Here is a 12885-nt window from a genome sequence, read left to right on the forward strand (position 1 = left end):
GAATTGGAGTTGACTCAGCGACAATGGTTTTTTTTCCTGGACTGGATCAGGGTGGCTTTGATCCAAGGTGACGTGACCTGAAGGAGGGCTGGGTTCTCTTACTCCCAGCAAAATCCAGTGGACCCCTTACATATAGCACTTAAGGTTGCTGTGCCTGTCTGTTTGCTTGATCCATTGTCATCAAGCAAACTGAGTGTTTGAATTTTGATGGCTTTAGCATCTGTGTATTTGAATACAAACTACCAACAAAAAATAAATAAATGAGAGAGAGAGAGACAGAAAAAAATGTTGCCGCTATAATTTGAGAGAATATTTGACTTTGAAGTATTTACTGATATGAGTGTATTTAGAGATCAGTTTTCTCATACACTATAAAGCAAAAGCCATGAATTAGTTTTCAGTGAAACTAAAGAGAAGAAAAGGGAAAATACAGTAGTTTTACACAAATAAAGTTGGCATAGCAGTGCTTATGAAAATGTCTTGAAGGGGGAGGGAGCAGATAGCAAACAAACATAGAAGGTGTGCGTTATTTGTGTAAAAATACAGTCAAAGACGGTTGAGGACCAAAAAAGAAAAGAAAAAACAAAATTACTTAACTTTTTATTGAAAGCATACCCCATCTCCTCCATGTCCTACCTTATCAATAAGTAAAACCAGAAGAAATTGGAGAAAGACCGAAGGCAGTTCAGCAAGTAATACACGGAAGAGTGTTTTCGTTAGCTGTGATTAACATCCAGACAGCTACCAAAATACACTGAAACTACAGAGCCTTTTTATTATTCATTCCCTTTTCTCCAAGTCTGTCTTTCTCAGAACTATGAAATACTAGTTCAGATATACGACAACATCACACAGTGTTAGAAATATAAAGGCCCCAACACATTTAGTGAGGATCAATTTCAAGGAAAGCTCTCCTCCACCAGTGAAGTGTGTTCTTACTCACTTCTACCTTACATTTGGCATTTCCTATCCAGCAGGGCAAAGACACGTAAAGGAAAACACGTCCTACCCTCCTGCCCCTTTTTTTGTACCATTTATCTAGCTAGGTAGCTATCCATATTCAAAACCAGTAACCCCCGCTTCAAATCAAACACCACTGGGTCTATTTTCGTTGTCATTCAGTTAAATGTTTTCTCATTTTTCTTACGCATTGCTTAATTTCCAAGTTTTCTAGATGTCTCATTGTTATGGTTAGGTAACACGGTTTGTGAGATTTCAGTCTTTGGAATTTATTTAGACTTACTTTATGGTCCAGCCTATGGTCTGTCCTGGTCAGGGTTCCAAGTACTCTGCCATTGTCTAATTGCCAGTTAGAGGAAAGTGGTTGATACTCTTGATCAGATCTATTATGTCCTTACTATTTTTTGTCTAATTGTTCTATCAATAACTTAGAGTGGGTTGTTAAAATCTCCAGCTCTGATTGTGGATTTGTCTGTTTCCCTTTTATTCTGTCGATTTTTGCTTCTTGTATTGTGAAGATCTGTTATTAGGTATGTACACGTTAATGATTGTTATTCCTCTTTATTGAATGACCCATTTTATCATCATGAAATCCCCCTCCTCAATAGTTCTGGTAATATCCCTTGTCTTGTAGTCTGCTTTGTCTAACACTGATACAGTCATTCTAGCGTTGTTACAGTTATTCTTTGCGTGATACCTTTTTCCTTCTTCTTACCGTCTTACTGGAAACCCTGGTGGCATAGTGGTTAAGAGCTTGGCTGCTAACCAAGAGCTCGGCAGTTCGAATCCCCCAGGTGCTCCTTGGAAACCCTATGGGGCAGTTCTACTCTATCCTATAGGGGCACTATGAGTCACAATCGACTCGATGGCAATGAGTTTGGTTTATTTCATTTACTGCCTTACTATGTTTGTTTTAAATTTCTCTGTTGGCATTTTGGAGCCCTGGTGGCATAGTGGTTAGGAGCTTGGCTGCTAACCAAAAGCTCGGCAGTTTGAATTCACCAGGCGCTCCTTGGAAACCCCATGGGGCAGTTCTACTCTGTCCTATAGGGTCGCTATGAGTCGGAATCAACCTGACGGTAACGGGTTTGGGTTTTTTGGTTTGGGCTGGCATTTTAGCTATAGTGTTTTCATTTTTTAGGGACTACTCAAGTATTATAGTATTCATCCCTAATTTAATACAGTCTACTTCAAGCAAATACTACACATTTTCATAGAAAATGTAAGACTCTTCCACAATTCCATTTACCCTTCTTGTCCTGAGCTTTGTTCTGTTGTCACATATACAACATCTACATGGTATATGCATGCATCAATATAGTGTTGCTATCAAATTATTTGTTAATATCAGAATGGACTCGTGGTTTATTTAGTAGGTTATGTAATCTTTTACTATCATTTATTTTGATGCCTAAATTGTCCCAGATATGATCAGCGGAAGCACCTTTAAACTGACTTCCCTGGTCCTTTGAAATATCCCATCTTTCTTTCAACATTTCCTTGCTCTCTGATGCAAGATGGTCTAGGCTTGTATTTTTATTGTGTCAGCCTTGAATCAGACATTTCTCTAAGGAGCCTTGCTTCTTTTTAGTGTAGAATGATATTTGGAAGCCAAGACCTGGTCACTAGCTGTGCTTGATGCTTGTTGCTCTGAAGGATTATGCTGTTCCAAGGCCCTCTTAGTGGACTGAAGAAGGATATATATATATATATACACACACACACACATATATAGGAGCCCTGGTTGCACAGTGGTTAAGCTTTTGAACCCACCAAGTGGCACTGCAGGTGAAAGACCTGGCGCTCTGCTCCTGTGAAGATTATAGCCTAGGAAACCCAATGGGGCAGTTCTACTCTGTTATATAGGGTCACTGTGAGTCGAAACAGACTTGGCAAAATACAACAACATGTTGTTTGTTGTTAGCTTGTTAGCTGCCATCGAGTTGGCCCCCCAGTTCATGGCAACCCCACGTACAACAAAATGAAAGGCTGCCCAATCTTGAACTATGCCCGTGATTAATTGTGGATTGTACCGATGTGATCCATAGGATTTTCACTGACTGATTTTCAAAAGTAGATCACCAGGCCTTTCTTCATAGTCTATCTTAGTTTGGAAGCTCTGCTGAAATCTGTTCAACATCATAGCAACACCCAAGCCTCCACTGACAGACAGATGGTGACCGCGCATGAGGCGTGTTGTCTGGGAATCAAGCCCAGGTCTCCTGCATGGAAGTTGAGAATCCAGTGAACCACCACTGTCTATGCCTATATGTATACAGATAGCTGGAGGCACAGTGGTCAGGAGCTTGGCCTTTAACCAAATAGTCGGCAGTAGGAATCCACCAGCCACTCCTTGGAAACCCTGTGGGGTCACTATGAGTCGGAATCGACTCAACGGCAACAGGTTTGGTTTGGTTGGTAAAGTTCTTGTCCAACATCAGTGTCATCCCAGAGTCACTTTCTATCGACAGCTTTTTCTCTTGATAAATGAGTCCATTTTTTCTGTTTTCTTTTTGAGTACGTTTAGACTGCATGATTGATAATGTTTCAGAGACTCTGTATTCCGTTGTCTTTCTCTAAAGGTAATTTTAGTTCCAGCAGATGGTTAACTTGGCTGGACTCATATTCCCACCTCTCTCTTGCCTGCTCTGTGCAGCATCTGTACTGTTACTCAGTTATTTAGCCTTCCAGATGTTGTTTTTACTGGTATATTTGGACTCTCCCACACACATTGTTAGTTTAGGGTTTAGTCAAGGATTTGGTCGGAGTTTTTGCACAGATTTTGAAGCTCTCTCCTGTGTGGCTCCCTCTTATCAGGAGTATGTCCTTCACTTCCAGCTCTTCTGATAATCCTGTACTCTTGTCTTCTGACCCCTATTTGAGTTCTAGCCACCCTGTACTGTAGAGATTGGAAAATGACCTCAGTCGAAAAGCTGTATAAATGCACGTTTCACCCACTACATTTCTGTTTATCAGAGTTTGATTATTTTTTTCAGTTTCTTTGTTTGGTTCCTCTCTATCACCTTCAAATATTTATTTTGTTCAGAGCTATAACCGTTATCATTGCTGTGCACTGGACTGTTGTTTAGATCCAAGCAGCTCCACCTTTTGCTGTTGTTGGTTGCCCCCCAGTTGATCCTGGCTCCTGGTGATCCCATGTGTACTGAAAGTTTTTATTCCATTTTTGATGTTTCTCCAGCAAATTTACTAACTGGTGAACTTTCAGTGATAGCTACGCTCATTTGAAAAAACTGATATTTTATACCTGTCATTTTCCTGACTTGCTAGAGTAATTTCCTTAAATCTGTATTTCAGTTAAAAGTTAATTAATTGAACAAATATGTGAACCTACTATGTGTCAGTCACTGTGGTGGGTGTTGGTGTTAGAGTTATAAGCAAAAGCAGAAATGTTTCCCTCTTCTTGGAGTTTATAATTTGGTAAAAGAGAAAGTAATGAAATGATCATAAAAATAGATAATTCTTTTGGGGGAGAATTATTTGAAGGGAAAAGAAATACAGCAGTATTGGGATAGATGGATAGATAGGTCCTAACAGTAGGACTTGATCCTGTCTGCGGAGTTCAGGAAAAAAGACTTCACTGAGAAAGGGACGTATAAACCGAGATCTGAAGGACTGAATGGGCACTAACTAGGGGGTCAAAGAGAAGGGTCAACATCTCCAAAGGTTTGTAACAAAATAGAGCATGGATTTTTGAGGAACCAAAAATATGCCAGTATTGCTGGAAAACAGAGGGTAAGTAGAGTATGGTACCAGCTGTGGCCAGAAAGGTAAGCAGCTTTGTATCCTATAGGCCACGTTTAGGGTTTTTGTTTTTTCTTAATCCTAAGAACAAGGAAAAATGTAGCATTATTTTAGAAAGGGGTGATGGATTTATATTTGCATTTTGAAAGGAAAAATTTAGTTACAATGTAGAAAATAGATTGAAAGGGGATCAAGAAGGTCTCAGGGAAGAACTTTGGGTGGGTATAACAGCAATCCAGGTGAGAGATGATGATAGCTTGAACCAGGGTTATGGCAGAAGAGATAAAGCGAAGTGAGCAATTTTGACATATAATAAGGAGATAGTATCAAAAGGTCTTGGTGATTATTGCTTCTGAGGTATAACAGAGAGGGAAAAGTGAAAAATGACTCCTTGGTTACTTGCTTGCCAAATTAGATGGATGGTGTGTTTCCTTTGTTGAAATATGGAATACTGAAAGAGAACTACACTTGAGAATGAAGAATATGAGTACAGTTTTGAACATGTTGAGTTTGACATATGATTGATAAAGCCAAATAGATATGGAGTAGGACGTTGGCTGTATGGAGCTGAAATTCAAAGAAGCATACAGTGTTGAAATCACCCATTTGGCAACTGGAGTAATAAGCATAGAATTGCATTGCTCGTAATTTGGCAAACAGGAGTAGCATTGATATATACCTTGGACATTGCTTTCGATGGTACATACATATTCTTCATATTTCTGCAATCAGAGTCGAGCAGTTTAGACATCCTAACCCCTCATATGCATGTGAAAGCTGGACAGTGAAAGAGGAGGACCGAAGAAGAATTGACACATTTGAATTGTGGAGTTGGTGAAGAATATTGAATATACCATGGATTGCCAGAACAAACTAATCTGTGGTGAAGGTTAAGGTTGTGTTTCGGCTTGGCTAGGCCATCATTCTCAGTGGTTTGGTAGTTATGTAATGAGGTAATATGGCAGTTATGTATTGATGTAGTCATCCTCCATGATGTTATTTGATGTAATCAACCAATCAGTTGTAAGGGGAATTTCCTTGGGGGTGTGGCCTGCATCCAATATAGACGTTCTGGCAAAGCTGTTTGCTTTCTCTGGATCCTGCATCCAGCTCGTCGTCATCTGACCTCCGGCTCTTGAACCTTGAGGCAGTGGCCTGCCATTTTACCTGCTGATCTTGGATCCGTCAGCCTCCGCACCCTGTGAGCCAGTGGCGTGCCATCTGATCTGCTGATCTTGGGTTCGTCAGCCCTGCAGCTATGTGAGTCAGGAGAAGCCTCCAGCCTGATGCCTAACTCATGGATTTGGGACTTGCCAGCCTCTACAACCAAATGAGCCATTTTGTTGAGATAAATCTCTCTGTCTCTATCTCTTTCTCTCTCTCTATATATATGGAGCTCTGGTCGCGCAGTGGTTAAGAGTTTGGCTGCTAACCAAAGGGTCAGCTGTTCAAGTCCACGAGCTGTTCCTTGGAAACCCTATGGGGCAGTTCTACTCTGTCCTATAGGATCACTATGAATTGGAATCGACTCGACGGCAGTGGGCTGGACTGTATATATATGTATATATCCTTCACTGGTTTCGCTTCTCTAGAGAACCCAGGCTAAGACATCTATCTTGTAAGACCTGCAGCCAGAGTGCTTCTTAGAAGTGAGGATGGTGAGACTTTGACTCACTTTGGACGTGCCATCAGAAGGGACAAATCCCTGGAGAAGGACATCATTACATTTGAAGTAGAGGGTCAGCGAAAAGAGTCAGACCCTCAGCAAGATAGATGGACACAGTGGCTTCAACAGTGGGCTCAAACATATCTGCTATTGTGAGGATGGTGCAGGACCAAGCACCGTCTAGTTCTGTTGTACATAGGGTTGCTATGAGGGGGCACCCATTCACTGGCACCTAACAAAACCCCCACCTGTTGCCATCAAGTCGATTCTGACTCATGGCAACCCTATAGGACAGGGTAGAACTGCCCCATAGGGTTTCCAAGGCTGTAATCTTTACAGAAGCCAACTGCCACAGCTTTCTGGAGTGGTTGGTGAGTTCGAACTGCTGACCTTCTGGTTAGCAGCCAACTCTTAACCACTGCTCCACCAGGGCTCCTTAACAAAACCACTAAACCAAAAACGCCAAACTCAATGCTGTCAAGTTGATTCCGACTCATAGTGACCCTGAAGGACAGAGCAGAACTGCCCCATGGGGTTTCCAAGGAGTGGTGGTGGATTTGAATGGGCAAGCTCTTAACAACTGCACCACCAGGGCTCCGAACACTACTGTATTTAACAGACTGGGCTATGAGGTCGGGCTGACTTGGGTTTTAACTCTTGCCCTACCAATTACTTCTCCCTCCCACTATTTCATTCCTCCTTACAAAGGTGAAGAAAAAAATCCTTTCTTAAAAAATTTAATATTTATATTGTATTTGTAAAATTTTGTTTTCAGAAATGAAAATCTACAGCTTAAGTAAAGGAAAACTTCCAAGTAAAATTCACTCATTTAAAAGGTTCATTGTTTTAGATTTGGGTTGCTGTTTGTGGTGCAGTGGTCAAGCACTTGGCTACTAATTAAAAGGTCAGTGGTTCTAATCCACCAGCAGTCGTGCAGGAGAAAGATGTGGCAATCTGCTTCTGTGAAGATTACAGCATCCAAAACCCTATGGGGCAGTTCTACTCCATCCTATGGGGTCGCTATGAGTCGGAATCCACTTGATGGCAATGAGTTATTTTTGCTTTTGCATTTTCTGTGAAAGAGAAGGCTTACAAAACAAATGAAAAATGTAATATCAAACAAAATATTTACCAAGGTAGAAGATTAGACCTGTCAAGCACTTAGAAGTCTTTGTTTATATACAAATAAAGCGATAATGTAAGCAGACTCCAGAACTCCTGACTGATGCTTTGATATGCTATTTACAAATCAGTCTAATCTGCTCCTTAAACAGACCTCATTCAGGGAGTGCCTGTTTACCTAAGTTCCCAGAAGTCTAAGTGTAGGGGATTCTCTGTCACAGGACATCCATATTCTCAATGCTTACTCTTTCTGCATATCTAGCGTACAATAGCAATTGATTCTCATTGTGAGGAATTTTAAGCGTTTGAATTGCCTTTTGAAAAAATGAAAGATTACTTGATGTTCAGAATAAGGACAAAAGTAAGAGAACATTTATTGGACACCTTCGTTGTTCCGGGTTCTTTGCCATCTGTCATGAATACATTGTTAAAATAATCCTCACAGCAGTTACCTGCGTTTGCAGAGGACACTGAAGCCTGGAGATCCTTGGAAAATTTACCTAAGCCGCCCAGCTAGTAAATGGCGGTGCCGAGACCTGAACGTGCATTTGAGGGATTAAAAATCCTCTTGTGTTCTATTAATCCACTCTTTTATGGCTTTAGTGCAAATATTCAGATTTTATCATTTTTTGAAAAATGAATAGTCCAGATATGGTATATTTAACTCTCTGTCAAGGAAAATAATGTATCTTACCAAGTTTCTCAATTACCAACTTTATTTTACTAGAGAATATTTTAAAATTTGATTTCTTTAAAAATTACAATACAGACTTTTCATTTATTCTCATAGGCCTTTCCCATAATTACTGTGGGGAAAAAAGAAAATCTTCCATTTACATTTAAATTAATTACTGATAAGGAAAGATTTGCCTCTGCCATTTAGCTATTGTGTTCTGTATGTCTTATATGATTTTTCCCCCTCATTTCCTCCTTTACTGCTATTTAAAATTACTATTATTTAGCTGAATTTTTAGAGTGTACCCTTTTGATTTCCTTCTTTCCTTTTCTGTATTTTTTTTTAGTTATTTTTTTAGCGATCACTTTGGGGGTTACAATTATCGTAAACATTTAACAATTTAGTTGGAATAATACCAGTTTAGTTTCGATAGCAACCACTCTGCTCCTATACACCGCCATCCCTCCCCCTTTATACTGTTATCATCACAGATTACCTCTTCATACATTGTTTGCTCATTAACATAGATTTATTATTATTGTTTAGGCATTTGCCTTTTAAATCATAGAAAAAAGGAGGAGTTACAAACTAAAAATACGGTAATACCACAGAGAGAGAGAGACGGAGAATGAGAACCAGCCATTCTGAGTACTGTAATGTACTGAATAATAGTCTAGTGCTCCCACTCCTCAGATATTGCTGATTTTTGCTTGTTAAGGTCTGGAGCCATCAGTTTGCGACTTTTCCAAACTATTTTTGCAAGGTGTGTATTCCTTGTTACATTTATTCACTGAAGTTTCTGTTCAAAAAGACAGTCTTTTTTCGACCGTGCCATTAAGACAGTCTTCATATATTGCTTTCTGCTGTTTCTTTCTTCTTTAATTGTACTTTACATGAAAGTTTACAGCTCAACTTAATCTCTCATACAAAATTTTATACACATATTGTCATGTGACACTAGTTGCAAGCCCTGCAATCTGACAGCACACTCCGCCTTTCTACCCCGGGTTTCCTGTGTCCATCCAACCAGCTCCTGACCCCCTCTGCCTTCTCATCCTGCCTCCGGGCAGGAGCTGCCCCATTGGTCTCATGTGTCTGCTTGAACTAGTAAGTATACTCTTCACAAGTATTATTTTGTGTATTATAGTCCAGTTTAATCTTTGTCTGATGGGTGGTCTTCAGGAATGGTTTTAGTTCTGGGTTAACATGGTGTCCGGGGGCCATGGCCTCAGGGGTTCTTCCAGTCTCAGTCAGACCATTAAGTCTGGTCTTTTTACTAGAATTTGAGTTCTGCATCCCATTTTTCTTCTGCTCCGTCAAGGACTTTCTGTTGTGTTCCCTGTCAGGGTGATCATTGGTGGTAGCCAGGCACCATCTAGTTCTTCTGGTCTCAGGCTGATGAAGTCTCTGGTTTATGTGGCCCTTTCTGTCTCTTGGGCTAATACTTATCCTTGTGTCTTTGGTGTTCTTCATTCTCCTTTACTCCAGGTGGTTGGGGCCAATTGATGCAGCTTAGATGGTGGCTCAGAAGCTTTTAAGACCCCAGATGCCACACACCAGAGTGGGATCTTCCTGCTATTTCTTATTGTGTGAAATGCGCAGCCCTCCAGACACACATCATCATCCAGTCATGTAGAATATGTTGCTAATCTCTCCATAATGTTGTTTTACAGAAGGAGAACTTGAAGCAGAATGGTTGCAAGATGTGGGTTTATCAACTCTGATCTCAGGTGATGAGGAGGAGGATGGGAAGGCCTTGCTCTCTACATTAACTCGAACCCAAGCAGCTGCAGTAAAGAAGAGATACAACACCTACACTCAGACCATGAGAAAAAAGAACAAGCAGTCTGTCAGGGATGTCAGGGACGTCTTTGGAGTTAGTGAATCTCCTGTAAGTAATGAACATGCTATAAGAAGTGTTTCGGTTTGTTTTTTTGACGGGGGTGAGGAGGGGTGGAAAATGTCAGAAAAAGCCGGTCACATTCTAGCTTTCAGAGAAAACTAAGGCAGACAGCACAGTACAAAATTTTACTAATTAAATGATCATTTCTTATCTCCCATACTGCAATCTTCTATCAATGTTACATTTCTTCCGTTCTTTGTTGAAGTTGGAGAGTAATTTCTTTAGCAATGGGACAAGTTTTCATGGATGGCGTACACAGAGCTTTTACTTAAATCTCAACTCTGTGAGGGAGAGTCTAGGGTAGGGCAGATGAGTCCCGGGACGTGGGCCTATGGATTATAAACAAGCCCAGGTGGTTTTAAATGGGTTGGTGTGGTAGAGTGGGTATGGAAGCCTTTATGTTTCGATAACTTGAAATGGTAAAAATGAGAGATGTCAGCATTCATTAAGCAGGCAAGAGAATAATTAAGGGAAGCATCCAATGTTTTATGAGGAATGATTGAAATTCCACCCTTCCCTCAGCACTTCCATGGCCCCAGTTTTACATCTGAGGCTGTTAGTCCTGTTCTCCTGTTTCTACCTGTGTTTTACTCCTAACCAGTTGCAGTCCAGTCAGCTCTGACTCATGACAACCCCATATGTGTCGGAGTAGAACTGTGCTCCATAGGGTTTTCAGTGGTTGATTTTTTGGAAGTAGATCTCCAGGCCTTTCTTCTGAGGTTCCTCTGGGTGCTCAAACTCTCACCTTTTGGTTAGCTGTAGATCACTTTAACTGTTTGCACCACCTGTTTTACTGCTCGCCCCTCCTTACAACCTGTTGATCCATTCATTCATTGATACAACAAATACTGAATACATTCTCTATGCAAAGTACTAACTACATCAGGTTCTATGCAGGTAGGATTCTTGGAACTTCGAGGGTAATGAGTATACAGAGAAAAGAAAACTTGATATGCTGCTGCAGTTCCAGATAAAGAGATGGCCTGAGGCAGGTTAGTTAATCATTCTGATTTAGGTTTCTTATCTATTTAATTATAATATCAATAATGACATAAATTAAAATTTTAAGGATATTGAGTAGAAAGCATGATTGAAGGCACTCTTCAGTTCGATTTATTTTAGCTTGTAACTTATGTCTTCCCTTAGATATATTAATTACATTGGGTAGTTGCCAGGGCAGCTCACATATGCCTACTTAACCAGTAATGCATCTGTGCCAATAGTATTCTAGAATAGCGCTGTTCTTTAGAACTTTCTACAATGATGGATATATTTTATTTCTGTGCTGTTCAATATGGTAGCCACATGTGACTTGAAATGTGGCTAGCGTGACTAAGGAAGTGAATTTGTTATTGTATTTAATTTTAATTGATTTAAATTTAAATAGCCACGTGTGGTTTATAGCTAATGTACTGAACACTGTAGTTCTAGAATCTTCTGTGCTATATAACAACATGCATTGAGGTAAGTGAATTTTGAATTCTGTGCTGTTTGAACTTTCAGCCTGATTGAAACCTGTGTCTTTCTGGGTGGTGCAATTTTCTCCAGCTGTAAAGCTGACTCCCACAACTGGAGGCAAGGGCTCCAGTTATAGGCATCCTGGCCAAGATGACTAACAAAGAACAGATTTGCCCTGCTGGTTTGAATTCCCTGAGTCAGTGTTGACTTATCGCCAAGATGATCTTCAGACGGTACTAAGAATTTGTCCTACATGCTTCCTTCTCCACCCCCATTTTCAGGGTTTTTGCCATTCCCTAACAAACTGCAGAATACGAAAGGGTCCGTAGGCCTCTCCTTAATCCTCCAGTTACTCAAGAAAGTGCAGACGTTACCTCTTTAGGGCTTGCTGTAACTTTCTGTCACTGCCTTTGTCATCTAGTGCTGCTTCACAAGTGGATGGCTTTGACAAAGCCTTATTCTCTCACAGGCCAGTAGGCTACAAGTCCAAATTCAGGGCATCAGCTCCAGGAGAAGGCCCTCGGTTTTGGCTCTGGAGGAAGGTCCTTGTGATGCATCAGTCTTCCCTTGGTCTGGGAGCATCTCAGTGCGGGAACCTCAGGTCCAAAGGCTGAGCTCTGTTCCCAGTACTGCTTTCTTGGTGGTATGAGGTTCCCATGTGTCTCTGCTCTCTTCTCTCTTTTATATCTCAAAAGAGATTGGCTTAAGACACTATCCAATCTTGTATACCTCATCAGTATAACTGCCACTAATCCATCTTATTAGATCATAGTGATTGAATTTACAACACATAAGGAAGTCACATCAGATTACAAAATGGTACACAATCATACAATACTGGGAATCATGACCCAGCCAAGTTGTCAGATATTCTTGGGGGACACAATTCAATCCATGACAATCGCCAAGGCCATATTTTCCAACTACCAATCCTTTATTTCCAAATTGCGTATTCCAATTGCATTCCAATCACATTCGAATCAATGCATCTTGATTGTATGTTTGATCAATTTCAGACTGCAGAAGTTGATACAAGTCTTCAGTTTCTTCATCTTTGGCCTTACTGGTTAGTGTGTAAATTTGAATAATTGTCATATTGAGTGGTCTTCCTTGTAGGCATATGGATATTCTCCTGTCACTGACAGCGTTGTACTTCAGGACAGATCTTGAAATGTTCTTTTTCACCATGAACGCAACACCATTCCTCTTCAATTTGTCATTCCCGGCACAGTAGACCACGCTTGTCTGATTCATAATGGCCAATACCAGTCCGTTTCTAGGCTCCCTGATGCCTAGGATATCGATGTTTATGCATTCCATTTCATTTTCGACAGCTAC

The 12885-nt window shown here is 40.6% G+C and overlaps 1 protein-coding gene across 1 annotated transcript in view; it reads left to right on the forward strand.

Moving 5' to 3' along the window:
- Positions 1 to 9996: 9996 nt before the first annotated feature.
- ARHGAP28 (Rho GTPase activating protein 28) overlaps positions 9997 to 12885 on the forward strand; it is a 99154-nt gene continuing 96265 nt past the window's right edge. The window contains exon 1 of the mRNA XM_023740061.1: positions 9997 to 10077. Within this exon, the coding sequence (XP_023595829.1) occupies positions 10012 to 10077 (66 nt within the window). The 5' untranslated portion in view covers positions 9997 to 10011. The remainder of the gene's footprint in view (positions 10078 to 12885) is intronic.

This window comes from Trichechus manatus, unplaced genomic scaffold (assembly GCF_000243295.1).
Source record: "Trichechus manatus latirostris isolate Lorelei unplaced genomic scaffold, TriManLat1.0 scaffold00146, whole genome shotgun sequence".
Taxonomy (NCBI): Eukaryota; Metazoa; Chordata; class Mammalia; order Sirenia; family Trichechidae; genus Trichechus; species Trichechus manatus.